Source organism: Tasmannia lanceolata, unplaced genomic scaffold (genome assembly GCF_043159265.1).
Source record: "Tasmannia lanceolata isolate RefF3 unplaced genomic scaffold, GAP_Taslan_0.1 ptg000044l, whole genome shotgun sequence".
Taxonomy (NCBI): Eukaryota; Viridiplantae; Streptophyta; class Magnoliopsida; order Canellales; family Winteraceae; genus Tasmannia; species Tasmannia lanceolata.
Window position 1 is genome coordinate 24,353,806 of NW_027518721.1, and position 27,825 is coordinate 24,381,630.

General features: G+C 38.1%; 2 protein-coding genes across 5 annotated transcripts; one reads left to right on the top strand and one right to left on the bottom strand.

The window, feature by feature from the left end:
• Positions 1–243: 243 nt before the first annotated feature.
• LOC143863233 (uncharacterized) lies at positions 244–5,056 on the bottom strand. Of its 2 annotated transcripts, XM_077373901.1 has the most exons (4): positions 4,165–5,047; positions 3,173–3,268; positions 1,642–1,709; positions 244–564 (listed from the first exon to the last, which is right to left on the bottom strand). In XM_077373901.1, the coding sequence occupies exons 1-4, from the start codon at positions 4,873–4,875 to the stop codon at positions 453–455; spliced, it is 987 nt and encodes a 328-aa protein (XP_077230016.1). In that variant the 5' UTR covers positions 4,876–5,047; the 3' UTR covers positions 244–452. The 2 variants fall into 2 exon arrangements, with proteins under 2 accessions (XP_077230016.1, XP_077230018.1); XM_077373903.1 differs by lacking the exon at positions 1,642–1,709 and having other exon boundaries at positions 4,165–5,056.
• LOC143863232 (tubulin-tyrosine ligase) lies at positions 4,197–27,149 on the top strand. Of its 3 annotated transcripts, none has more exons than XM_077373900.1 (15): positions 4,197–5,734; positions 6,858–7,121; positions 12,682–12,806; positions 13,212–13,419; positions 13,692–13,817; positions 13,899–14,155; positions 19,246–19,353; positions 19,990–20,131; positions 20,218–20,380; positions 21,583–21,740; positions 25,425–25,748; positions 25,874–25,948; positions 26,045–26,120; positions 26,263–26,420; positions 26,870–27,149. In XM_077373900.1, exons 1-15 carry the CDS (start codon positions 5,462–5,464, stop codon positions 27,017–27,019), a joined length of 2,607 nt encoding a protein of 868 aa, XP_077230015.1. In that variant the 5' UTR covers positions 4,197–5,461; the 3' UTR covers positions 27,020–27,149. The 3 variants fall into 3 exon arrangements, with proteins under 3 accessions (XP_077230015.1, XP_077230013.1, XP_077230014.1); XM_077373898.1 differs by having other exon boundaries at positions 4,199–5,734; positions 13,206–13,419; XM_077373899.1 differs by having other exon boundaries at positions 4,201–5,734; positions 13,206–13,419; positions 26,045–26,114.
• Positions 27,150–27,825: the final 676 nt, after the last annotated feature.

The following is a 27,825-nucleotide window of genomic DNA, read 5'->3' on the forward strand; positions in this document are numbered from 1 at the left end:
GAGAATCCAAGTAAAGTGGCTTGCCTACTTACCATTTTTCTAACCCTCTTTCAATTTTTTGGAGTGTTTCTTACTTCTGTTATTTGCATTTCCACACCATTTGATCATTCATCATACCAGTTGGTGCCAACAGCAAGTCAGTTTACGCTTTCATGGTGGGTTAGTGTAGGGTGTTTCTTAATTTTGAAAGTTATGGAAGTGCATTGTATTAAAAGGATGATTGATATCAATGAAAAACATAGGGATCTAGAAGCATTCACTTTTATTAGTTGGTGAAGGATTGGCTCCCTCAAAAAGCCTACGTTTTCATTATTCTTCAAATTCTTTGGAGACTGTTTCATATCCCTCTTCTCCAGGTGTATGTAGGTACGTGTATGATGCTAGGTTGCAGTTGATTGAAGGCCTGATAATTGGATTTATGCATAGTATTTGATCAACATAAGCACTTCCTATCAACCCAAAACAAAAGATTTGATCAAATCATTCACAAGGCGTGGGTTTTCCATCTGAGATGCATGACCGGCGTCCTCGATTATTTCCAGTCTTGATTTTTGCCCCAAGTGCCTGTTTTCACGAAAGGTATACAGATTCAGTGCAATTCCTTGCATGATATATTCAATTAAGTGGAATGATCAAATGCATGTACTATACTATGGTGCAAATAAGGTGTATTAGAAAGGTGTTTAGTTACATCATCGATCTAGACCATCCATCTGGTGAACCCCTGAATGGAATCATCATGGTGATTCCACGTCCCTAGTCATCCACCCAACTGTTGAAAATGTAAGGCCAAAATAATGTTTTCCTTCAATTGGATGTGTGGGATCATCATATTAAACAAATTATTAGGTCGTTGGCAATCCAAGGCCAGACCAACCATCTAGATTGATGATTGAACCCCCCACAAATCAGATACTCCTAATTTACACCCATAATAGAGCCCCTGTTTGTTTTGGATTATGAGAATTGATTGTGAGTCCGAAACACAATCTTGAGTCCAATAATCAGTTTTGAACTCGAAATCAATTCTCAAAATCCAAAACAAACATGGTCCGCTTTGCATGGATTCGGATTCGCATGTTGGGATCTAACACCGAGTCGAGTTGTTGGATAAGGCAAACCCCAAAAAGTAGGACTTGTGGACTCAGTAATGTTTATTAAATAAAATAAAATAAAAACAAATTTAAAAAGTTAAATATCTGTGTGTGTGTGCATGAAAATTTTGAGAGGAGGGTCGAGAAGTTGGTTTTTATTAAGAGAGGTGAAGAAGACTAGGAAAGGAGGTCGATGTGCGAGGGTGAAAGGTTGTAATGCAGGGTTTTAAAAGAGAGGACTGTTGTATATAAAAGAAATTAAGAAGAAAACACATTTAAATGAAAAATATACAATATTTGCATTTTAAAAGAAACTTCGATGTATTTGATTCGCCTGAAAAACAGGATCCGTACAATCAGGATGTATCCCATGTGCGATTCGCATGTCGAAACATGGCGATACGAAGTGTCGGGGGGAGGGGGCGAAGAATCCATGCAACACTATACAGGGCCTTAGCATCCATGAGTCTTTAAGTGCACCCGATCATCTCAAACTAATAATAAAATTAAGCAAAGAGCATAATAAATAACGTCCACGTTAGCATACCTTTTGAGCTGATGTCCCAGATACAATGGGAACACATTGTCCTTGTCCCCCCAAATTAGGAGAGTTTCCTTCAACAGCAAATGAACTCACTTGTTAGGGATATTTGTAATTGAGATGTGTAACAATATATTGGTACACTTGCTTTGTAAAGTGAAGTCAGAGTTAAGCAGCACCTTGTGACTTAGAGTCTGATTAATTAAGGCCCTGTTTGGATTGCAGGATAAATATTTCTCACAGGATTATCTTCATGGGGATTTTTTCCCTTTTCACCATTTGAGGGAAATGATATGGTTATGGCTTATTTAGTGGGTCATCGTTCCCTTTGAATAAAACTCAACTATTCAAACACTAGAAAGGTGGGAAATTTTAGAGAAGGTTTTTTCTTTCCAACCTTTTAGAGAAATTTCTTTTAATTTAAACAGAGCCAGAATGGAAATAAACTGCAAATCAACTTCGAACTTTGTCGAGTCCTCATTATAATTCCAAAAATCATATCAACTATCAATAGAAAAAGCCTTTTAAAAAATAAAGTACCATTGTCAAAACGTAGGAATGGGAATGGGAGTATCATTTCCCGAAATTGGTATATGCATTTTTATATTAGAACTCGGGACTATACTCTAAAACTTGATTAACATAAAAAAAAAATGGGCTACTTATTTGCTCGCTAGAATGTGTGGTTCGATATGCGAAACCACCACGTAAAACTAGATAATTGCAATAATATCTAGCCATCCTCTTACTTTTATTACTAATTTTATTTATGAGGAATGATAGACTAAAGAGCGCCCTTGCAAAAACCAATTTGTCAGTATATATTACATTTTACAAGGGCCGCTCCTATTGGTCCTTCACAACAAAGTGCGTTTATTGTTCATTAAATTTTAAATTTGTCAGCCATTTACATCTATAATCTATAATATATACTAAGCATGCTTTTTCCATTGTCATTCGCTTTCTTTCTAAGAAATCTTGGGTTATGATATTTTCACCCCTTCTGCAGTACGCATTTGCCCCCTTATAACATGAAGGGCGAGCAACTTTAACGCTTTTCGACGTCAAATCACGTTAAAAGCGGGGCAGGGATTGAAAATATCATCGCCCATTTTTTTTTATTGGAAAACCTTTTCTTTACCGTGTGCTACGGTAGGGCGGGACCCAACATTTTATAACCAGGCCTAGCATGGGTGGATCCCATAATTTTACACCTCATGTTTTGATGTTGTGGGCCCTCATCTCCACCCAAACCCATGCATTGGGCAGGGCCCACCATTTTATGCCCCATGAGATTGGTGGGATAGGGCCAAAGTTTTACACATCAGGTTTTAATGGGTGGGGCCACCATCTCTACCTGCATTGGGTGGAGCCCACCATTTTACACCTGATGTTACTCATGAGGTGGGGTCCACCATGTCTCTATTAACTAAAGCATTATGGTGGACACCACCATTTACACCTCATGTTTTGATGGTGTGGGGTCCCTCATTTTACACCAATAGAGCATGGGCCTAGAATCCCAGAATATGCTAACCTGACTTAGAATGGGGAGTGAATTTCCCTCCGATTTCTTCAACACCATCTCTCTCAACATCTCCATCCGTTCTTTTCTATGATCCATATACATCACCTGAAAAAAACACGAGAAGAAATTTACAAATCCCCATCGATAAAGTCCTTAACAAATCATTTGCATAGGAAGTTATAGATTGGAGGGTTAGGATCATCCTATGGAAATGATTTTGGGGCACAAGCACAACCCACTTATGTTGTGGCCCAACAAATGGACGGTTTGGATCATCCTATAGTGTGTTCCATAAAGTACATTTTAGCAAAATACGGTTTATACGTCCACAAATCATATAACATCCAGAGAAATTATATGATGGGTGGCCGTGAAAACACGTGAACTCTAAAAAAAAAGTAGGTACGGCCCACTTTTTTTGATGATCCAAGCCGTTCATATGTTTGGGCATAACGTAAATAGGGTGTGCCCCAAAAATCATTTCCATAAGATGATCCTAACCCTCCGATCTGAACTGATCTGAATATGGAGATTTCTAAAAATTATTTTTGAAAATTTCTACAGCTCGGAGGGTTAGGATCATCCTATGGAAATGATTTTTGGGGCACAACCTATTTACGCTGTGCACAAACAGATGAACGGTTTGGATCATCAAAAAAAGTGGGCCGTACCTACTTTTTTTAGACTTCACGTGTTTTCACGGCCACCCATCATATAAATTCTCTAAAATCCAAACTACTTCGAGTTAAAAGTCCAACAAATAGACGGTTTGGATCATCCTATGGTGTGTTCCATAACAGAAATTTCGGACGGAATCTAAAGAACAAATAAGGATATTTTCGTAAGGAATATGATAAATTCTCACTCCCTGTAGACAGACTTTGACGCTTCTTGACGTCAAAATAAAGTTAAAAAGAGTGCGAATTATCCTACAGTAGGGTGTGAATTTATCTTCACCCTTTCATAATTTTAAAACCATAATAAGACATCTAAGTACTCACGTGGATGAAATCTTGAAGCAAGAACTCCGGCATCCACTCCGGTGGCCGGAACATCGATCGCCGAACCAAAACCCTAAGATCCTCAGCCTTCTCCGGCACAAAAATCTCAACCACATCTCTCTCCTCTCTCTTCAACCACTCCTCTTTTTGCTCATCAGTAAAATAAATCCCCGAACTCAAAATCACAACCTTCTCAATCTCATCCTCATAAAGATCCGCCATTCTAAATGCCACAAAACCTCCATAACTAATCCCACACACACAAAATCTCTCCACTCCAAGCCTCTTCAAACCCTCTCTAACACACCTCGCTTGAAAAAGATCCGATCTTTCTAAGCTTTTAGAGACTGAGTTTCCGAAAAAGATGAGATCTGGAACGAAGACGTCGAAGCGTCTTGAAAGCGGTTCGATCTGGTTTTGCCACTGCCACCTGGCATTACCACCGAAGCCGTGGATTAAAACTAAGACTGGTTTTTTGTAACGGCGGTGTTTGGGAACCCAGAAATGGACGGTGGTTTCGTGGTCGAGATCGACGGTGGAGGGAGAGAGACCGCAGTAGTGAAAGTAGAGAGAGAGGGCTAGGTCTTTGATGAGTACGAAGCTGAAAAACCGCTTTAGGTTTGGGAAACCAGAAACCTCTTTTTTAAAAACCGCTGTTATGAGAGAGAGGTAGTGGGAGAGGAGAGGGAGAAAAAAATGAGGGGTGGCCATGAGAGAGAGAGAGAGAGGTTGAAGGTGGATTTTATAGTTTGGATTTAAAAGATACGGCTGCGGCTGACGTGACTTCTGAGGATTTCTTCTGTCGGAATGTAGTAGACGGTTGCTCTTTAATAGGAACAAACTCTCTCTACTTTTATTTGCTTGGTGTTTAGCGAATGGGAGAATCATGAATTAAATCAGTTGGGCAGGCAAATAGGAGATAATGGTGGGCCCACAACTTAGTGGCCATGTCAAATGTTAGGTACCTAACCAATATGGCAAAAACTCAGGGCTGAGCGAACTCATTAGGCTAGGTCCTTTAAACCTGTTACCTGTCCCATGCGGCGGCAAGTACCATACTGCAGTAACTATGGCTTTGTTTGTGGAAATTAGGATAGGGATGAAGATTGGATCTGTGTCTAAACCTAGAAACAATGTTAGGGTTTTGCGTAGGGTTGAAAGCAACATTCCAATTTCTGACACCTCTTTCACTCTCTCCTCCCAAGGTTGCAGTAGTTGTTGTTTGTAGTGAGGAAGTGGCCTTAGAAGAGGCGCCCTCTGCCATTGAGAGCTTATTACTTAGCTCATACTCAGAGCCATGTATTCGTCTGTTATTCGAAATTTTGATGATTTCATTCAAGTTCATGGCTTTCTCCTCGCATCCTCAGGCATTCCTCCCTCTCTCTATCACCAGCTCTTTCTCAAGCTCTCCTCAGAGACCTTTGATGGGGGCGACTACTTTAAAATCGAGCCCTGTGAGGAAGGGAGACAGAGACGCCTTATTATCTCATCGGAATCCATGGAGAAGGAGTCTCAGCTCTTCCTCATCGATCACGCTTGGACCTTTCGCCTCTCCCACGCACGAAAGCAGGTCAGGAATGGAACTCTAGGGTTTTAGATTTAGGGTTTTATGGTTAACTTTTTTTATTCAGATATCAAATTCGATTTCTCCTCTAGATTTTGCTGTTTTTTCTTATTCAAATATTTGAACTTGAGGAGTTGGAACAGTTTTTTTATTCTTTTTGTTTAATTGCATTATCTAATTCGAGTTTACACACAAATGTACTGTTTCTGAATTGGATTGACTATTCCTCTCATTCGTTTTAATTCCAAATGTACTGGTAAGAATTTAATGTTTTAACTGTTGTTTCGATGGAGAGAAGAACCTAGGATTAGCTTTTGGGGAAATTTTCAATGAAACAATGTCAATGAAAATTTTCAATTTCAATTCCTCTATCCGTAGAGGTAGAGTACATTTAATGCCGAAGGACCAAGACCTGTCATTCTAACCCTTCTCGGGGGATTCCATCCGCAAACACAAAGTTTATGGTTGGCCGATATTGTTTATCATCATTTAGCTATTGCATTTCTTTTTCTGTAATATGTATAGAACTAACTTCCGGATTGGGAAAGATCTTTTAGACGCGCACACTCCTCCTGGGGTCAATTGAGACATGTGCATAAGTGTCTGCATGACAATCAATAAATCGATTTGTTTTCAATTAGGTTTTGTTTTGGCCTTCTTAGGGTTTATTACTTCCTTGGTAGCTCAACACTTGTACTCTCGACCTGCTCATGCATTCATAGCACATGACTTTACTACTCATACATTCATCACCTATACATTGCAAGGTTCATCGTGACAGTAGTCTTTGCCCATGGAGCTATATTCTCCATTGGAAATATGCTATTTTGTACAGTGAAACAGAGACTTTTTTTTAAAAAATTTTGGTAACAGATACTGATTCTACACCAATAATTTCATATTTATGCTTGTTACCAACTATTCTGAACTTGTTTTTCATTTTAAGCTACCATTTGACCGACTTGAACTGCTGTTAGTATTGAGCTTTGACATGCTACTCTTTTGCAGGATTGATGATATGCTTCGTAGTATTTAATTCTGTGAAATTACTTAGTCAGATACCTCTTTTAGCCTCTATTTTTTTTCTTATAGTTATTGCTAAACTTAATGGAATCTTGTGCACTTGCAGCTTCTAGAAGTTCCGGGTTTAGCTCAGAGGATGGCTGCATTGATGTGTGTAGATCTTGATTTGGGCTCAGTTTCTGAAGAGACGGAGTTTGAACCAAAAGAACCACATGAAAATAGCACCAAACGAAGTGCTTCAGAAATCTTAGAAAGGGAACTGCATATAGCTCAGGAGAAAGGACGCGATGCTCCAACGTGGTTGGAGCTTGAGGAGCTTGACATAGATGATGAGATGCTTACCTCCCTGGATTTATCTAGTAAATTTCCGGTCTGCTACTCTTCCTTAACATATATATACTAGTAAAAAACCCCGTGCGATGCACGGGCCGACAAAGAACTGTACGAACCATGTCATAGGTTGATCCAAACTGTCCATGTGATGGAACACAACATAAATAGGTTGTGCCCCAAAAATCATTTCCATAGGCTGATCCTAGCCGTCCAATCTATAGAGGTTTCCATAATTCCTCTTAAATCGGACGGTTAAGATCACCCTATAGATTTTTTATTAAAAAACAATAAAGGAGGGGGGTAAGATTGAAATTATGTGGCTTTAATGGGTGCATTTGTTAGAAAACATAAAGGAGGGGGTAGGATTGAAAATATGTGAGTTGAATGGGTGCATTTGTTAAAAAAAGTCAAAAAAAGTGATGTGTAATTCTCATAGAATTTTCCAAAAATTCCAAAAATTCTCTTTTTTTCTCTTCTCCTATATATATATATATATATATATATATATATTTGTGTTCTCCGACAATTAAAGCTCATGTTCTTGATCTTTATTCTTTATTCAATTTAATATCTTTCCATTAAGCTAACCAAATCTTTGAGGTACATAACTTATATGTGGGGGTATGTACATATCCTTATTTACGTTGTTTCTCCAGTAGCTTAGCATACCCAATACGAGAACTCTCTCTCTCTCTCTCTCTCTCTCTCTCTCTAATATGGCATATAATCATGAGTAAACACTAAACTTTTTCATTGGGTAAAATTATACAGTAAACTTTTCCTTGTTCTTTGTGAGTGGCAAATTGATATTGCAAGGACTGGATTTATGAGATGTTGTGGCTGGCATTTTATCAGGCTACATCTAGATTGTTTTTTGTAATGCATAGTCAAGGTGCAAATATCAAAAAATATTCCTACTTTGCATTCCCTTTTGTAATTGTTCATTTTGTACTTAAAGATCAGTCTATTGTGATTAGCTATCTTCGAAGCTGGATTCGTCCTGGTTCCTTTTATGGTTATAGATTTTAGTAGGGTGGACTGTGTGCATATGTGAGAGGGTGCCTAGCTTTGTCCTTGACATCTAACTAATTTGTAATTTACGATAAATATCAGCATCAACAAAATTTTAGCACCTTTTCACCATTTCTCATAAACAAGATTATCTTGGTTTAGGCAGAAAGTTAGTCTATCATTTTGGGTCATGATTATTCATTTGGGTCAAGATTATCTTGGATGTTTTTGTTATTCATTAAGGCTCATTCTATGTATATATTTATTGTTATGTTTCTGTAGTTGGCAGCAGGTCTATATTCAACAGACCAGTTTACGGCAGGCTATCTAGGTCCTCCAATTTTTTTTGCAGCTAGAGGCCTCATTCTATCTTTGATGGGTGGGTCTCTCATGATACATGCTACAGGTGCTTTTAGGCCAACATTTCTCCAGTTCTCTTATTTCCCATGTGACACCGCAAGCTGACACTTGCGAGATGTGGCCTGGTTTATTGCTACGAACCTTAAAATGGTATTATGGCTGCATTAAACTGGTGAAGTAGAAATTGTATTGAAAGCTGATAGGCTTAAAATCTAGAACGATTATATCCCTTGAAGTTAATGAACCCTTTTAGGAATGAGATTAGGGTGGAGAGAAGAGAGGAAGAAGAAGAGGAGTGAAGGATGGAGAGACTCCACTAGGGAGCTCCTCATGTAAATGATGTATATATAGGCCCAATGAGGGCATCATGTGTACAATGACTACAATACCCTCTACACTACATATGATGACTAGACTACCGTTAAATACATGTTATTCAATACCCCCCCTCAAGCTGGAGTGTATATGCTATGGAACTCCAGCTTGGTACAAAGAAAACTACAACAAACAAATAAAAATAATAAAAAATACATAATCTCATACAAACATCCAGCTTGGTATAACACTCCTCAAGCTGGTGTGGTGAATACATAAGGAAAGCATAACAAAAGATAACGGCCACCATGAGAGTACGGTCGTCGAGATCAGCGGCCACAAAAAATGACCAGCTCCCCCTGAAGTAGCACTACGGCGAGAGCAGTCACAACCGGGTCTCCCCCTGAATGAGAATCCGACAAATAAGTTTGGAACCACGAAGGATTGAAATGCGCACCGCGGCAGGGGAATAACAACGTTCTATCGAGCAAAAAAGGCACACTAAAGGTATGCATGTGAGCAACGACGAATGTACCATGATAAGGAACACCAGCTAAGCAGCACCATGCCAATAGAAGATAACCACCAATGGGGAAACCATCGGAGACAAGGTCGACTGGGAAACCGTCGCTTGGAGAGAAGAAGAGATAGAGAAGACAACCAACCAACGATGGGGTAACCATTGTCTGGTGAAAAGGTCGACGGCATGAACATCGTCGTCTGAAGACAAAAAGAAAATGAGGGAAAAGATAAAGTGATAAACCAACCAATGATGGGGACACCATTGCCCCGGAAAAGAGAGGTCGACGGAAAAATACCATCGCTTGTAAGAGAGCCGACCAACGATGCATATGGACGCCATCGCCCAGAAAAGAGCGGATAAGGCAATAAAGCCAAGAAGACAAAGACTGACTAGGGAGCACAACAACACTCCTCCTCGGGCAAAACTACATGAGCACGGAGATGACAAGACAAGGAGGGCAATATCAAGACAACACGAAGAGATAAGGCATAAAGCCAAAAACTAATGCAATACTAAGCCAAGAGAAGACATCAAAGAGAAGACACCTGATGAGGGAGCCGAAGAACATAATCATTAACAATACCCCCCCCCCCCCCCTTCGAGTGAGACTACATGAGAACACTCCCCCTCAAGTTAAAGGTCGAATAATCAACTTGCAACGAAACGAAGACAAACAAGGCACTACACCTCTTTCAGACATTTGATCAAACACTTGGTGAGCGCCGTAGAGAAGAAGACAAAGGAACAAGGACAAACAATGCACAACACCTCTCTCAGACATTTTATCAAACAGTTGGTGCGTGCCTTGAAGAACTACATAAAAGACATGGAAGATGATAGCAAGAAAGAGATGATAAGAAGACGATAACAAGAAAGAGATGACAAGAAGACGACAACAAGACAAGCTCAAGAGAACAACGAGAAACAATACAAGACAACACCCCCCCCTCAAGTTTCGGCCTCAACTTGAAACGAAAAGAAGACTTTCAAGGCGCAATACCCCTTTGAAACATTTCATCAAACACTCGGGGTGCACCTTGGAGAAGAGACCACAAAGGAATGAAAACAAACAAGGCACCACACCCCTCTCTAACATTTCATCGAACACTTGGTGGGCGCCTTGAAGAAGAACACAAAACACATAAAAGACACCGAATCTAGAGGAGAAAGGACAAAGATTAGGATGGAGTGGATGGGGGAAGAGACTCAAAACATGAGAAAAGAAAGGATTTAAAACATAAAGAGAGGTGAAAGAAACTAGAAAAAACCCAACGAGGGTATCGACTTTGAGAAGAAAGAGATTTTGGGATGGAGAACCCAAAAAAAAGGGAAAGAGATATTTTTGAGAGATTGGGGGGAGAGATTTTAGGATTTTTTTTCTTTGTGATTTGCGGCAACTCTAAAAACAAGAAAAATGGAAAAAAAGAGATATGCGTGAGAGTTGCGAGAAGGAGAGAATACCGAGAGAGAAAGATTAGGGAGATTTGAGGAGAGATTTTCGGAAAAATAAAAGAGGAAATAACACCTTGCGCGTAAAGACAAAGAGAGATACGAGAAATGAGAGAGAGAATGGCGTGGAGATGATAGACTCTTCTTCTTTCCTTCTATCCCTTCCCAAAGGATCTTTACTCTGATATCATGTTAGGAATGAGATTAGGGTGGAGAGAAGAGAGGAAGAAGAAGTGGGGTGAAGGATGGAGAGACTCCTCTAGAGAGCTCCTCATGTAAATGATGTATATATAGGCCCAATTAGGGCATCATGTGTACAATGACTACAATACCCTCTACACTACATATAATGACTAAACTACCCTAAATACACGTTATTCAACACACCCCAATTTATTGTTAGAAGAAACATCCATTTACCGAATGCACTCTTTTAGAAGAACTATCCAATTAGCGTGTTTATTATTATAGGGATGTTATTACTTTGTAATTCAGGGTATTAAGGTATTATAGGGATGTTATTACTTTGTAATTTGAGGAATTAAGGTTTTCTTCCCCTAATATGTATTTATTGGTGTTAGAATATGAAGGATCCAACGGTTGGATTGGGTTCGAGGTGTTTGGTTCGAGATTGGTAAAGAAAATATGGGTCTTTTAGCTTGGACTGCATCTTCATCAATTAGTTTTGGAGAGATGTAACGACAGGGGCTTGTAGTAGGAAAGAATAAGATTTATAGAATATTAGGGATGGGATGGTCGAACCAGTATAGGATGATTAAAGAGCAGCAAGCCAGAGAACAAAGTTTGATGAGATAAAACCAAACAAGGAAGAAGAACTAACGATTTACTTACTATGGCCGGGTAGAATTGAAGAAGATGATGAAAAGGTTGTGTTTGCAATGGCAATCGATTGGGGCCCGACGGACGGCCGATCTAGCCATCTGCCGGAGGACGAGCTCTGCGAGGTTGTGATCAGCGCAGGGGCAGATCGACCCGCTCTGATACCATGACAATTCTAGAGATTTCACTAAACTTGGATTTATTACAAAGAGTAGGTTAGTGCTTATATAGAGCACCTACATGATAAACATAGAATCAAATCAAGATATTTATGGAGGGAAAGAATCCTAATAAAATCTACCTAATCTAATCTACTTTTTAATCTCTCTTGCTTGCCTCTTCTATCCATTGTCTAGATAAATCTAGTTGCTTCATTTAGCCAACTTACCCAATCTACCTCCAAGATGATCCAACGGTGAGATCTTAACCCAATCCAATCATTGGATCCTTCATATTCTAACAATTGGGATACAATGATGATATCCATCATGCAGTGTTTTCGAAATATGCAGTTTTACATGTATACATATACACTTGAAATTTCGATGAAATAGGTCGCGGAAGTTTGTTAATGGAATTGATCCACATCTGTGTGTAAACCAAGATTAATTATCACTTTTTTCCCTTGATCACAAGGAATTTACTTTCTGAGATTGAGCCTCTAGATCAATGGTTAAGGCTTTTTTCTTCAACCTAGAGGTCAGAGGGTTCAGAGGGCGAGCCTTGGCGCAATGGTAAGGTTGCTCCATTTTGACCTGGTGGTCATGGGTTCGAGTCACGGAAACAGCCTCTCTGCAAAGCAGGGGTAAGGCTGCGCACATCTTGCCCTCCCCGGACCCCGCAATGGCGGAGCCTCGTGCACTAGGCCGCCCTAGAGGTCAGAGGTTCAATCTCAGCTTTTTTCTTCAACCTAGAGGTTAGATGATTGTGTATGCTTTTTCAAGGTTTCAAAGAATATGTTGTTGTTTATTGTTATCATTTCTTTCATGCTTATTTCTGAGTTGATTCTCATTATGCATGACCTGTATGACTCATTATATCTGGGTTGTTCTGTAATTGCCAGTTATTTCATGTTCTAAAATAGTACTTGTTGCATCAGAATCTGGTTGCCCTTAACCTGTGGGGAAACAAGCTCCAGAATTTAGAGACCGTTGTGCGGGAAGTAACAAGATGTAGAAACCTAAAGGCTGTTTGGTTGAATGCAAACCCAATAATCCAAAGCTGGTATGTGTGCTGGTTCTGTTGATGTGTTGTGTATCTAGCTATTACTTTGTTGGTTATGGTCCAGAGCTTTGTGTGGTAGTCGTAATTCTTGATGACAATTTACTTCTTTATCCTGAAACTTTATTTGTGTTTTATTGATCTCTTTGACAGTTAACTTTGAGTGGCTTGGACTTGTATCAGTCACTCTTTTGGGTTCCATTTTGTTTTCTTTGAAGTGCTAGCATAAAACTTCTACATGTAACATAATGTAAAAAAGTGCTAGCTTAAGTAAGAAAAATGAAGACTACTTCCTTGGAGAAGATAATATTCATGGCTTCTATCCTGATGCTAGTACAAAGCTTCTGTAGCAGTTAGCCTTTTTTAATTAGAAGAATAACTAATTTGTTCTTATCTTTCCAGTGATAGTCACATTGCAGATACACTTGAAGTAGTTCCCGGCCTGGAGATCTTTAATTCATGTTTTACAAGTAATTTTAACAAATGGGCTCTGGGATTTTGTGGAGGTATATATGGAATGGATAATCCATGCGGGTCCAGATATACTACCCATCCTTTGACGGATGTTACCACTCTTGATCTGTCAAATAGAGGGATTCGCACACTATCTAATAAGGTTAGATTGATGATTAATTTTATCATTTTCTATTTTCTTCATGTTTTGTGTTTTTCTTTATTTCTGTTCACTAGAGTTTAGATGATTTCTCGATCATGAAACTTCCCAGAAATTAAAAAGTTATGAATTTGACATATTACCATGTTATATTTTTTTCACCCCTATATTCCAAGTTCTGTTGGCAGTATACAATTTTTTGGAGTTGGTTTTAATATAATTGTTATGGTTGATTCATTGCTAATTCTGTTTTTCTTTTCCAATTTTCTCATCAGGCATTCTCTCCCATAGAAATGCCGTCACTTTCATATTTAAATCTTCGAGGAAATCCATTGGACCGGACTTCTGTCGATGATTTGTTGAAAATATTGCAAGGGTTTTCTTGTTTGCAAGCTCTGGAGGTATCCATGATGAAACTGGACTTCCCATTTAATGTAGTAGAGCAACAGCTCAGTATATGTAATTTTTATGTTGTCATTCAGGTGGATATTCCAGGTCCCGTTGGAGAGAGTGCATTAAAAGTTCTTGAATCTCTTCCTTCTCTCTCTTTACTAAATGGTGTCAGAGCATCCTCTATTTTAGAAAGTGGGAAACATATTATTTATTCAAAGCTTCAACCACGTCTACCTGAATGGACTTCCGATGAACCACTTGCTGAACGTGTTATTGGTGCAATGTGGTTATATTTGATGACTTACAGACTCGCTGATGAGGAAAAGCTTGATGAAACTTCTGTCTGGTATACATCTCATAGCCAAGGTTTTAAATTTTGGTTTTGGTATCGGTTTTGGCCGAGGCCGAAACCAAAATTTCTGCCAAAATTCGGTAAAAAAAAATTCGGCCAAATCCGAAATTTTGGAAAAAGGTAAATTTCGGAATAAAAAAATTTAAAAAATTACGTTTTCCTGAAAATTCGGCCAAAATCTGGACCGACACCAAAATTGGTACTTTCGGTGTCGGTCCTGACTGGCACGGCCGGAATTTCTGTGTCAGCCAAAATTTAAAACCATTTTCATAGCTTTGTCTTGTGGTGATATGTTTGTCCTAGCATTTTTAAAGCAAAATCTTTAAGTAGTTGAAAGTTGAAACTCTATCCTGAATATTTTGAAATTGAACATCCTTGCCAAGATTTGATTCCTATGCCAGTGATTAGTTTTTGGGCGGCCCAGTGATTAGTTTTTGCGAAATGAAAAATACACCCTTAATTTCTTGCAATATTATTGACACACTTTTAGCAGTATTCTTGACACATCCTTAGTAGGGATGTGATTCCATACAACTTATCCAAACCTTACTTTTGTTTTAGAAGTAATCTTTTTAATTTATTTTTACTTCATTTTTTAATTCCTTTTAGACTTTCTTGTAATTTTTCTTCCGTATGAAATTTTTACTAAAATTATGATTCAATAGTTGATGGGTAGTTCTTGAATTCAAATATCCACAATCTAATTCAAATATGGAATAACATAAAAAGAATAAATCATTGCAGAAAATTCACAGCACTAACCTTTTATTAAAGGTCCCAAAAGATGAAACTTGCAGCAAAAACAAACCTGATCTAGGTTGACAACCATAAATCAAAACCTGAAGTTTACAACCGTAGAAAATTCACAGCACTAACCTTTCTTCAAAACTTCAAAATGACTAATCTTCTTAGGCTTGGGTTTATGATACTCACTGCTAGGATACCCCAAAAGATGAAACATGCAGCAAAAACAGACCTGATCTAGGTTGACAACCGTAGATCAAAACCTGAAATTTACAACCGTTGAAAATTCGCAGCACTAACCTTTCTTCAAAACTTCACAATGACTAATCTTCTTAGGCTTGGGTTTATGATACTCACTGCTAGGATACCCCATACTTCATCACCAAATTCAAAAGTAAGTTCTTGGCGATGACGATCTGCATTCTTTTTGTACTTTTGCATAGCCAAGGTTTTAAATTTCGGTTTTGGTCGGCACAAAAACGGAAACATTTCTGTTTCGGTGGAAATTTTTGTGGAAATCTTGTAAAATCACGGAAACACATGTAAACATATACATGCAAATGATGAAATTTTAACATGAAACATTGGGAAATTCTAGAATAAGCACAAATACATACTTAGAAACACACAAGCAAGAAACCCATTCATAATGACTTAATCACATCGATCACCTAGTGACACGTTGGTCCCATGCCGATCCAACATCCTAGGCATAAGATACGGTCACTTTGCTGTCCTGTTCAGTGATGTTTCCTGCCAAATATTGTTCTCTTCATTAATGAAATGAAATGCAATTCTTAAAATCTTTCCATTTTTTATTGTTCAGACCATTTCAGTCGAATTTCGGGAATTTCGATTGAAATTTTGGGAATTTCAACTGAAATAATGACATGGAAGGAATTCATGTAGATTTTGTTTCGGGAAATTTAAAACCATGTGCATAGCTACACTCAATATTAGCTCTCAGTTGTTCACGAATAGCCATTCTTCCACCAGCTCATTCACCTTCTTATTCGTCTTCCTAATGCTAGGAATAGTCATGCTAGTAATAGAAATAAGATCAAGCGGTCATTGAGGTTTACAACCAAGAACAACTAGGAATAGGGAAATGCCTGTTTTTCGATTCTTGGAGCAATTAAACTAAAATTATATTTTCGGAAATACAAGTTCCCAATTTCCCATTACCTTGACTTGGGACCTCAACATGGCCCCCAATGTACGGTTCACCACCTCCGCTTGATTGTCAATTTGAAGATGATATGAGCTACTAAATTTTAGAAAAGTTTCTTCCACAAATTGTTCCAAAAAGAACTCACAAATTTAGTTTCGCCGTTAGATGTAGAAGTCATTGTCCCGATCTAGGCTTGGGTAAAAAAAATCTTTGCCGTACTAATAAAATAGTCTTGTCAGCCCAAAGTGCCCACATTATGTGCTTCTTTGATAATGAATTGTTAAAGTGATATATTAGGAATGCATATGCTATTTCTCTTGAAGAAATTTCTGTCCGATACTAAGTAATTGGGATTATTTCCAAGTTCAGCTTCGGCCACTATCTTACCAAAATACCCATCTTCCACAATCTGATTTTAAGCAACTCAAATGCTAAGACATCAGCGATCATGGAGTTCAATAGAACTTGTCTTCTACTCAAGGCATCAATTACCTTATTTTGAGTACCGGATTTGCACTTGAGAGAAAAGGTAAATTCTTGCAAATAAATAACCTATTTAGAGAGTCAACTTCCACAATGATGATGTCTAAATCACTCGACGTAATAAAATGGAACACAACCAGAAGGTCTTGCACTTCTGCGTCGGTCGCATCCGTTTGATCCAACAGCCAGAATAGGCTTACCTAGTAACACTATCTTCCTCTCGAGGAAGACCTCCCAAACTTGCTGACCTTGAGTTCCCAATGCTAGACTTGACGAAACGAGAAGGGGGAGGCAACCACTTGGTGGTCGACTTTCTCATGATAATCTTGCTCAATCGCACCTCTGCCCAAGATCTTCTCAAGGATGATTCTAGGGCGCCTCTGTAAATAGGAAGGGCTTTAGCTCACTGCACAATCAAGGAAAAAATACGGTGTTGAATGCCATAGCCGCTAGGCTGCACCTTTGAAAACCTGTCTATTTCCTTCCCTCCATCTAGGCTAAAGCTTAGCCAACAATTCCAAAATGCACAAAATACGGCCCCTCCTAGGTTAAGGGCATAGGTCCACTTGAGAACCATACAATTCCAAACAGATTCAGCACGAAGGACCAAATCTTTATACCCATCGTGCAGTGAATAAAAATGTGCTCTACGGAGTGTTGAATAACATTGTACTGTGCCTTTTATGTGGTATAGAGGTGTTCTTGTAATTATATTAATTGTCTTATTAATACAATATTGTTTAGAGGCGAGTTGATCTAACTCTCCATTCCTCAAAATCCTCCTCCTCTTCTCCTCCTCTTCTCCCTCTACTCATAGTACCTTGCTCATTTCTCTTCGCAACTGGATCTATGCTTGGGGCAAGACACTAGTTTTTTGTAATTTCTAGATCAGTGATGTTGCTAAGAGCGGAGCCCTTAGGTTATTTTTATGGGGCAATCTGTCTTTTTTTTGAATGGCAATGGGGCAATGCATGTTCCAAACATGTACGGCAATGCATGTTACTAGGTGTTCAATGTGATTATGGATGGCTTTCTTGCTTATGTGATGGTTTCTAAGTATGTATTTGTGCTTATTCTAGCATTTCCCAAAGTTTCATCTTAAAATTTCATCATTTGCATATATATATATATATATATATATATATATATATATGAGAAAACGGTTCCTACACATATGTGTAGATAAGTTCTCTACACACTAGCTTAAAAAACAGTGGGGGCCCACATTGTTTGGGTGATCCAAGCCATCCATTTTAAAAGCCCTCACATAGATAGGGTGTCCACAAAAAATCAGATCCATATGATCATCCTAACCATTCGAACTGTGGAGACAAAAAATGGACTAATTTGTGAAGGTTTAAAGACATCCATTTTACCTCCACAAATCGTAGGGTTGGGATGATCCTATGGATCTAATTTTTGGTAGACACCCTATCTATGTGAGGGCCTTTAAAATGGATGGCTTGGATCACCCAAACAATGTGGGCCCCCACCGTTTTTTAAGCTAGTGTGTAGAGAACTCTCTACACATATGTGTAGGAACCGTTTTCTCTATATATATATATATATATATATATATATATATATATATATATATATTTCCATACGTTCCGTGCCGATCGAAGCCAAAAATGAAACCGAAATTTAAAACCTTGGTTGGGATCTCATCGACTTGGTTGGACCAGGCTAGGACTGACCCACTAAGAATTTTACGGCCAAAATGGCACTGGAGCGCGAGTTATTTTTATTCAAGTTCACCAAGTGTTCATTGTAAATTGGTGGTGAATTGTCAAACCCACAATTGAAAGGGCTACCTACACTGGAAAATGGAATGGAAACACTTACTCTAGTTAGCTACAACATGGCTGGCTTCTTGGTCGGCTAGCAGCGATCTTGACCAGCCAGTGAGGGATAGAGTATTCTGTTTTGCATTGGTTTGGGAACAAGTGAACACCATTCTAAAAGATTATACTCCTGGTAGAAAAAAAATATGATTGCAATTTAGGCCTTAAGTGATTGTAAGATTCAATTGCAATTCTCAAATGTGGCTAACCAAATGTTACTATATTAGACCTGCCATCTAAAAAGTCACTATTAACTAGTTGTGTTATAATGTCTAGAACATGACTGAACTTTCAAATATTTTGTTAGAACTATTAATATTATTGGTCTTAAGTATGTTTATAATAGAGAGTCATATGATTCATATTGATCTATTCTCTTTTTTCCCCCTTCCTTCCGACATTTCTTTTATCTCTATTTTTTTTCTTTCATTGTTTATCTGTATTAAGAAGTATGATTTTTCCGTAGTTATACACACGTCTATTCTTATTAGATGTGCACATTTTATAAATGTAAATGCATTTCTTATTAAATGAATGTGTGTGATTATACATGTGTCCTCTAGATTGCTCCCGATCCTTAACTAATGAAAGCTGGTTGTCCCTCTGTGGCTGTCCTCTCTCGTGTTCCTGGTTTCTATGTTATGGAATGGACATGTCTCATCTATGATGTTCGTATATTTATCCTTCTTCATTGTGTGGCATTAATCTCACAAATATTTGCTAATTTTCAAATGTTACAAATCCTGCCAAAAGAACCACATAAAAAACCTTGGCATTTATAACGCAGCAACTTGTTTAATGTCCAGTTTTGTGATGGTGATTTGTTTTGGTGAACATCATAGGTATGTGATGGACGAACTTGGGTCAGCTTTGCGGCACAACGATGTGCCAAACTTCAGGGTAGCTCCTTTTCTATTCATGCCGGAGGGGAAGTTGACTTCTGCTGTGAGGTGACCTTTTTAACTTTCTTATACTGCTTTAATGGGGCTGGCAGAAACCTTGAGTTGGCTTCTTGTAAGTCTGTGGATGAACTAGGTGTACATCATGTTCCTTTTAGCAATGAAATAATTCTGTAGCTATATCTTGTATGTTTTAATGACTGATATTCCATTTCAGATAGTGTTCCAACTACTGATGCCCATGTATCATGTAGATAATTCTAAGTTGTAGTTATATTCACATTTTTTCTCCAACTTTATATCCGTATCTGTGATCATGATCGGATATGTGCATTTTAGGAAAACACCTTTCATCCATGTTACCAAGTAGGTCATGAGTACGGCACTGATACTCCGTGGCCATGGATTACCCTTAACATTTAGTGTTGTGGACATGGTAAACTACATTTTTTGAATTGTTTAAGATAGCTTTCCATGTGTTTTTTCGAATGGCAGATAACTTTCCATGTATAGTTGTAGATTTGAATGCTGCATGATCTAATTACACTCAAGTCTTGTGTTAAAGTTTTAGGAAACCACATTCTTTGAGTGTCCCTACGTTGCTTGATGTCTTGTTGTTTTTTATTTCATTGAGTACTGCAACAGATATTGCTGGTACTGAATATAACTGAAATAAGATGGTTTCAGCTTTTCTGTGTTGTGGCCAACCCAGAATGTTCAGAAAGGGGAGGAATGCACTCGTGATTTCTTGTTTGGTATTGGAGAGGACAAACAAAGGTCTGCCAGGCTTACAGCTTGGTTTCATACACTACAAAATTATTTTATCCTGGTATGTTGTTATTATTTACTGGTAAGTGAAAATAGTATACATTGTTCTAAACTTCTAATAAAGCTCCAATTGCGTATATTTTTCAGGAGTATGAAAAGTATTCCAGGCAACTCCAATCAAAAAGTTTTTGTCCTCCTGTATGGGCCTCTGTGATCCAAAATCTACTTCCAAGTGATGGGCGTGCACTACTTGTTCATACAGATCTACCTCAAGTCGAGGAATTTTTAGCACGTCCTGAATTTATTCTCAGTAAGGGCCTTTATGTTCTAGAACTAGTGCAGTCATCTTCGGTTACGTATTTGTTCTCATCATGTAGGGCTTACATATTTGTTTCTTTATTCATTCTTTAAATATTCAATGAGTAATTCAACTTTACTTTGGATGTCAAAATATTCTTACTGTTTGGCGGGGTTGAGGTGGCCCCGCCAAAAGAGCAACTCTGACATCTCGCTAAACCGTTGCCATCTCTTTGGCGCCCATAGGGATATGATTGTAGATTGTGAAGATTTCTCTATTCAGGTTTCTTATTTTAAGAGTGATGTTGGCCGATCTCCACAGGCCTGGATTGCACTTTAATGGTTACACATTGGCATTAGAGGTGCTATTTGCTCGAAACGATTTTAGACGAAAACTCTTCTCTTCTCGTCACTGTCGAAGTCATTTCCCCCAAAGGGTGTTTCTTAACCTAAGGTTTCCAAGCCCTAGTCTGCCATTCATTTCAGTCTTTGAGACCTTTTTCTAATCTATAAGATGTTTAATTCTTTTCTCACTCTCCGTTTCCGCAAAAGGAAATCACATCAAAGCTTCTTTAGGCTATTTGCAGTGTCTCCTCTAATCAAGGTTTTAAATTTCGATTTTGGTTTCGGTCACCACGGAAACGGAAATGTTTCGGTTTCAGTTGGGAATATTGGTGGAAATCCTATAAAATCATAAAAAGATATGGAAACATATGCAAATGACAGAATTTAATGCAAATGATAAAGTAGTTAAAACACGTGTGGCTGGCCAAAAAATACTCACATATTTGTCTGATAGGGCCTATCAAAACCTACTAAAACTAATCATAAAGTAGTTAAAAATCACAACAATCCTATATTATAGAAATGAATCATCCCCAAAGTTCTCTATTCAAACTGACATTGTGGGATCCTTTGCCGACGTTAACATGATACCGTGACACGACATATCTAGTACAGCTCCTTTGAGTCTGCCTTTGGGTCTTTCTTCGATCACATTGTTCATGTTCTCTCAATAGAATGCTGAGTCTGAGGTTCCACCAATACTGTGCTTTCATTATTTTCAGTAATTGCTCTTTATTCCTACTCATCCTACTATTGACTTAGTGGAAAATCTGGTTCTTTTTATATTTTGGTGTTCTATTTTTTGTTTTATGTCAAATAAGCTTCCGTGTAGTTACTGTGACAAGGTTTATCTATATGTTTTGTTTGCAGCTTCTGATCCAAAAGATGCAGATATTATTTGGACATGTATGCAAGTGGATGAGGAAATGAAAAAGGCTACTGGACTAACCGACCAGCAGTACATAAACCAATTTCCCTTTGAAGCTTGCCTTGTAATGAAACACCATTTGGCAGAGACTGTTTATGAGGTTAAGCATTTTTCGCTAAGTTATATCACAATATTACCTTTTGTAATTACGAGCTTTAGCTAGCATTCTCATTTGACTGTGGAAGTAGAAACAATTGTATTGGATATTTCTGAAAGTTGATGGCGTTTCTTCCTATATTTTTGGTCAATTTGTGGAAAGAAGTGGCTACTTTTATTATCTTAGAAAACAGAAATACTGCTCTTCTTTCCAATGACAATTTTTTATTAAACAAAAAAAAAAACACAAATAGGGGGCGCACTTCATAGAAGGCCGGAATTTTGGATAAAGGCCCCCTTTAAAGATGTAAGAACCATTAGTTCCATAATTTCTGAAAGATTTGCTTATCATTTTTGCCTCCGCATTATGAGGGATGCCTTGAAAATATGGATGGAAGACGGGAGGTCAAATATTAAATTGCATGAATGTTGGAAGAGTATCTTATCGTATAACAATGCTAAGAGTATATCCTGTATCTAAAAAAGGCTGGCGCGAGTCGATATTTGCGAAGACCTTAAGTTTTACCATAATACCGAACTTTTCATGAATAAATTTTCTAATTTGTGAGATTGATTTTCGCTGAATGATACATTAGATATTACTTATGCAACACCTCTTTTATTGACCTATGATATACTCTGCTTGAGAAAATGAAAGATCAGTAATTCATTTTTGTTTATTAAGAGGTTCTAGGGAGGTCTGTGCATAGGCTTCAAATTTTCAAGTATGGGATTCCATAACTAAAATGAGTGTAGCATATGTGTATTATATCCAAAGGTTATTTCTCGCTGGCAGATTTATATTACATCCAAAGGTTATTTCTTGCTATGTTATTTTTTATTTTTCATTATTAGGGAATGTCGTCATGATTTAAACCTGAACTTCGGCTCTTAAGTATTAATTAAAAAAGTGAACGAATGAATTCATCCTTTTTTTATTGTTAGAACTGTGTCCATATCCATACTGCTTTAGACATTGGTCTCTAATAGTTACTTCTCTGTGGCATAGTCCTTTCTACTTCTAAGACACCTCAAAGCGTAAAGCATCTCATAATTGTATCTTCCTACCTAGGTGGTATTCTTTTTTTCTCTTGATATTCCTACATGGATCTTTTTTCCATTTCTTATCCTGCTCCCATTTCGAATCAGATCCAAATACTAATGCTCTGTTTGGTTCTCTTATATTGAGAAAAATAGCAGGGAATGTAATTCTACTAATTCACCGAAGGGTGTTTGGTAGGGATTTAAAGAAATTGGGGAGTTTGACCGCCGGGGATGTTGGGCGCTTGTCGGTGACGTGGAACCCTCAAAATTCACCGGATGAATTTCTCCGAATCGAAGAAAAAAGGGGAGAAATTCTCAGGGAAATTTAATTTTTCCGTAATTGTCATAATTTTATAACTTTCACTGTAGTTTTTTTGGTAATTGTCATATGTTAGTACCACATATTCGATTTTTTTATAATTTTCCAACTTTGTTTTCATTTTTTGGTAATTTTTCATTTAAAACTTACCACTTCTATCACAAATCTAATAAATCGTAATGATTACTATTTTTTCCATTTTATGCTTTTGCTAGCCACCTTTGCCCCCAAAGGATGGGCCACAAGCTGAGCAAGTGACCTCGGCGAAGGTGGCTAGCAAATTCCTGTAAAAAGAAAAAAGGGAAATGTTATCAGCACTACTTTATTTTGATGAGGGCACTCTTACTTTATTAAAAGTACGGTATGGACTGCACCATAGGATGATCCAAACCGTCTATTAGATGGGCCACAACCCATGTAGGTTGTGCCCCAAAAATCATTTACGTAAGTTGATCCTAACCCTCCGATCTGAATGTTAGAGGGTTGATCCTAACCCTCTATAGATTGGACGGTTAGGATCAACCTATGGAAATAATTTTTGGGGCACAACCTATTTAGGCTGTGGCCCATCTAATGGACGGTTTGGATCATCCAATGGTGCGGGCCATACTGTACTTTTAATAAAGTGAGAGTGCCCTCATCAAAATACAGTAGTGCTGATAACATTTCCCAAAAAAAATCTCCTAACCCAACCAAACAACGTCTGGGAGATTTGCTCTCAATCTCCCCGTTGACTGATTCCCTTTTGATTTGCTTTTAATCTCCCTTTGACTTCTTCTTCTCCAAATCCTCCCAACATCTACCGGCATCCAAATAGAGCATAAGTGATATCTCTCTCACTGTCTTCACCATCTTTGCGGATGTCACCATGATTTAAACCTAAACTTCGGCTCTTAAGTATTAATTCAAAAAAAGAAGAAGAAGAAGGAATGAATGAACTCAACCTTTTTTATTGTTAGAACTGTGTCCATGTCCATACTGCTTTAGACATTGGTCTCTAATAGTTAATTTTCTGGGGCATAGTCCTTTCTACTTCTAAGACAGCTCAAAGCATAAAGCATCTCATAATTATATCTTCCTACCTAGGTGGTATTCTCATTTTCTGTTGATATTCCTACATGGATTTTTTTTTTCAATTCCTTATCCTGCTCCCACTTTGAATCGATTCCAAGTACTAAGTGATATATTTTTCACCATCTTTGCACTTATCTTTTCCTTTGGTGGTTTTGGGGGTTATATATTGGCGGGTTGTGAGAGTCAAGTAGATGTTCGCTATCTTGAATGTGTTGCTGTTGTGTCATTTGCTTATGAGCCTAATGGTAGCTACATTTGAGGATGACTGGTCTGTAGTATTAGTTGCTACTATCTCCAAGAAGAGGGTTTCAACCAACATGAGGCATAAGAGGCTTTCAGTTGTTAGAATATTTGTTCTTGACAGCAATAACCCTTTTGTGAAAGGTGGCAACCAAAGCGCTCTATGCCCTTGATGGAAGAATAGGAAGCATGAAGAATTAGCATTTTTAAATTCTAATAGGGTCTTGAAATTTCTTATTGAATTTATAAACTTTGATACTAGTGCCTTAAGAGTCTATCTCTGGCTAAAGCTACTACATCTTTGTGGATAATTGTGGTCTGTTCACATTGTTTTTTTAAAACCATAAGTTAGAGCCATGACTGTCTGCAAATAATTTACAATGGTCATCAAGAAGTGCTTATTGAATGAAAATTCAGGCACTATCATGGTGATTGTGGGGAGAATGTACATCAAAAGTATTTCACACGTCTTCTAGAAAATGACATGAAGTGGTAACTTGACAATAAAAAAGGAAGCGAGGAGAAAAAGAATATCACCAACAATGAATTTTCCACCATGATACTCGCCTGAGTAGACTTCATTTTACATTGGCCTAGTTCTGGTCCGATTCTGAGTTTTTCCTTGCCAAATCAATCAAAAACTTCTTTGACTCGCCCTAATTAATGAAAAGTTGATCACATCAATCATTGACTCATTGGAGTTGACTCCTTTTTACCCCGTCACAGTTTAAACAGTTGTTGGCATATTGCCTTTGAGCTTGTATTAGAGGTAACTTAAAAGCGGTAGTTTGCCAAAGCTCTGAACTGAGGCATTTAATACAATTATATTTTCTCATGAGTGGGTTTCCTCCTGAAGTCTCTAAAAAGATTGTTCTTGGACTTTCCATTCAATTGACTTCTCTTTTCCCTATTATCTTTGTGAATCAGTTATTGCATTTACTACATGAAGTGTGCCAGCTTTTGACAATTTGAGTGGGACTATAATTTATCTTAATTACTTTCTTTTGGTAGGCGCAAGGATTTCCTGAATGGTTTCAGCCTACTTATAATCTTGAAACACAACTATCTGAACTCATTGGAGATTATTCCATGCGCCAAGGAGATGGTCGCAATAATCTATGGATCTTGAAACCATGGAATATGGCGCGTACCATTGATACAACTGTTACTGGAGATTTGTCTGCCATTATTCGACTTATGGAGACCGGTCCAAAAATATGCCAGAAATACATTGATCATCCTGCTTTGTTCCAAGGGAAGAAGTTTGATCTTCGTTACATTGTCTTGGTTCGCAGTATGAACCCTTTGGAAATTTTCCTCTCTGATGTTTTCTGGGTATGTTAGAATTTTCAAATATTGATAAAGCTTATCAAGAATAGAAATGACTTTAATTTGTATCTCTAACTTTTAAGCTTTAGATGATAACTTTAGCATTTATGATAATGAACTGTCTTTTGCAGGTTAGATTGGCAAATAACGCCTACTCTTTAGACATAAGTACTCTTTTTGATTACGAAACTCATTTTACTGTCATGGTAAGTTTCGTGCATCATATTCCCATGAGGACCGAATGCTTGAGGAAATTAAACTTGCACTTGACTATGAATATAATTAATCTTATCCTTTTCCAGAATTATATTGGAAGGATGAATCACATGTATACCCCTGACTTCGTGACGGAGTTTGAAAAGGAACATCAAGGTTTAGGTTCTCGCTGTTGATTCTACTTAGCTTTTTATTCTCACGCTCAGATCCCAATTGTGTCTGCAATTACCTAAAATATTTCCTTTGTTCTTTCATGATTCTGATTTTTGTACCTTTGACATTCTCTTATGTCTTCATTTTGCAGTAAATTGGATGGATATCCATCAGAGAATCCGAAATATGATCCGAACTGTGTTTGAATCAGCTGCAATGGTGCACCCAGAGATGCATAGTTCAATGTCAAGGGCCATGTATGGTGTTGATGTAATGCTTGACAGCTCCTTTCAGCCAAAACTATTGGAGGTAATCGTTCAAAATGACTTTTTATTATCAATAACTGCAAACTTAGTAGTTGGTCAAACCTCAAGTTGTATACTACATAAGGCAAACCATTCACGGTCATCGATTGGGGTCCAGGTTACCCCAATGGCACAACATTGGCAATGTTTATTTATGTGGGACCCTATCAACTAAATAGATGGGCTCCACCTTGGATGCCTCATGATTCAAACATCTTATTTATAGGTCTGATATACAATGTTTTCAGATCTTGTAAGCTGGGATTTCTATTCCAGAGACGTGGCATGTGTCTGTGCATCTGGATCCCACCAATAGATGTGTCCCACCATGTACCCCATCTGAATTTTCTGTTATCCCCTAGTAACCCCATCTGAACCTTTTGAGTCCATGTTACCAACTGCTCTTTGTATAGAGGCCACACTTGAATGCCTGTTTACTCTCTACGAATGCAGGTTACATACTGTCCTGATTGCACAAGAGCATGCAAATATGATACGAAGGCTGTAGCGGGAAATGGTGGAGTTGTCAAAGCTAAGGATTTTTTCAATGATGTGTTTGGTTGTCTCTTTCTAAATGAATCTACTAATGTAACAGGATTGTAATTGTGATAAGAAGCACTCAAGTTATACACCTTATAATTTAAACTTGTAATGTTAAGGCACAAGAACTTGGATGTTAAATTGCCTATGGACTTTAATTTGAACTGCAACCTTATGGGTGTTTTTGGGTGTATGCTCAAATTGCAATTTGGTTGTATAAACTGCAATCTAAGAAGACGTAGTACGCAATTTAGGTGTATTAGCTTACCAAGTGATGAGAGGAGGCCGAGGGAGTAGGGAGAGTGGGCGAAGGACAGAACTGTGAGGGTATGAGTTACGAGATTGATTGAAAAAATATTCCTAAAAAGAAATTTCCTCCATAAATGTTTTTCTTGCACTGTGAATATTGTTGGCGTCGCAAGTCTGCCTATTGCCGTTGGTCCGGCCTTCATTGGATGAATCTAGATCGTTGATCTTGATGAGAAAGACATCTTTTGAGATGTCTTTAATGTTAAAGTATAAAAGATTAAATACTGCCTTTCTCCAACAGCTTGAGCTATTGGAGAAGTTGGTTAGTTAACAAAGGTCTCAAGTTCAAACCTCCCAGATAGCAAAAATCCACATGCGATGGTCGGCTCAAAGTGGGACCACATGTGCCATGTGTTTGCCAAGTGGGTCACACGTGAGGGGGAGTGTTAAAGTATAAAAGATAAATAACGCCTTTTAAGCTGTTGGAGAAGTTGGTACGTTAACATGGTATCAGAGCAAATGCCTGGGTTCAAACCTCCTTGACAGCAAAATCCACATGCAATGGCTAAATCCAAAAGTGGGGCCACACATGAGGGGGAGTGTTAAAGTATTTAATCTCT

Excerpts from the sequence above, each read along its gene's own strand:
- LOC143863233 (XM_077373903.1), bottom strand. The coding sequence starts at position 5,052 with ATGATTCTCCCATTCGCTAAACACCAAGCAAATAAAAGTAGAGAGAGT. Across the intron at positions 3,269-4,164 it reads TGCTTCAAGATTTCATCCAC|GTGATGTATATGGATCATAG; the intron begins GTGAGTACTTAG and ends TGTTTTTTTCAG. Across the intron at positions 565-3,172 it reads CACTCCCCATTCTAAGTCAG|GCACTTGGGGCAAAAATCAA; the intron begins GTTAGCATATTC and ends TCGTGAAAACAG.
- LOC143863232 (XM_077373898.1), top strand. The coding sequence starts at position 5,462 with ATGTATTCGTCTGTTATTCGAAATTTTGATGATTTCATTCAAGTTCAT. Across the intron at positions 5,735-6,857 it reads TCTCCCACGCACGAAAGCAG|CTTCTAGAAGTTCCGGGTTT; the intron begins GTCAGGAATGGA and ends GTGCACTTGCAG. Across the intron at positions 26,121-26,262 it reads AAAGGAACATCAAGGTTTAG|TAAATTGGATGGATATCCAT; the intron begins GTTCTCGCTGTT and ends TTCATTTTGCAG.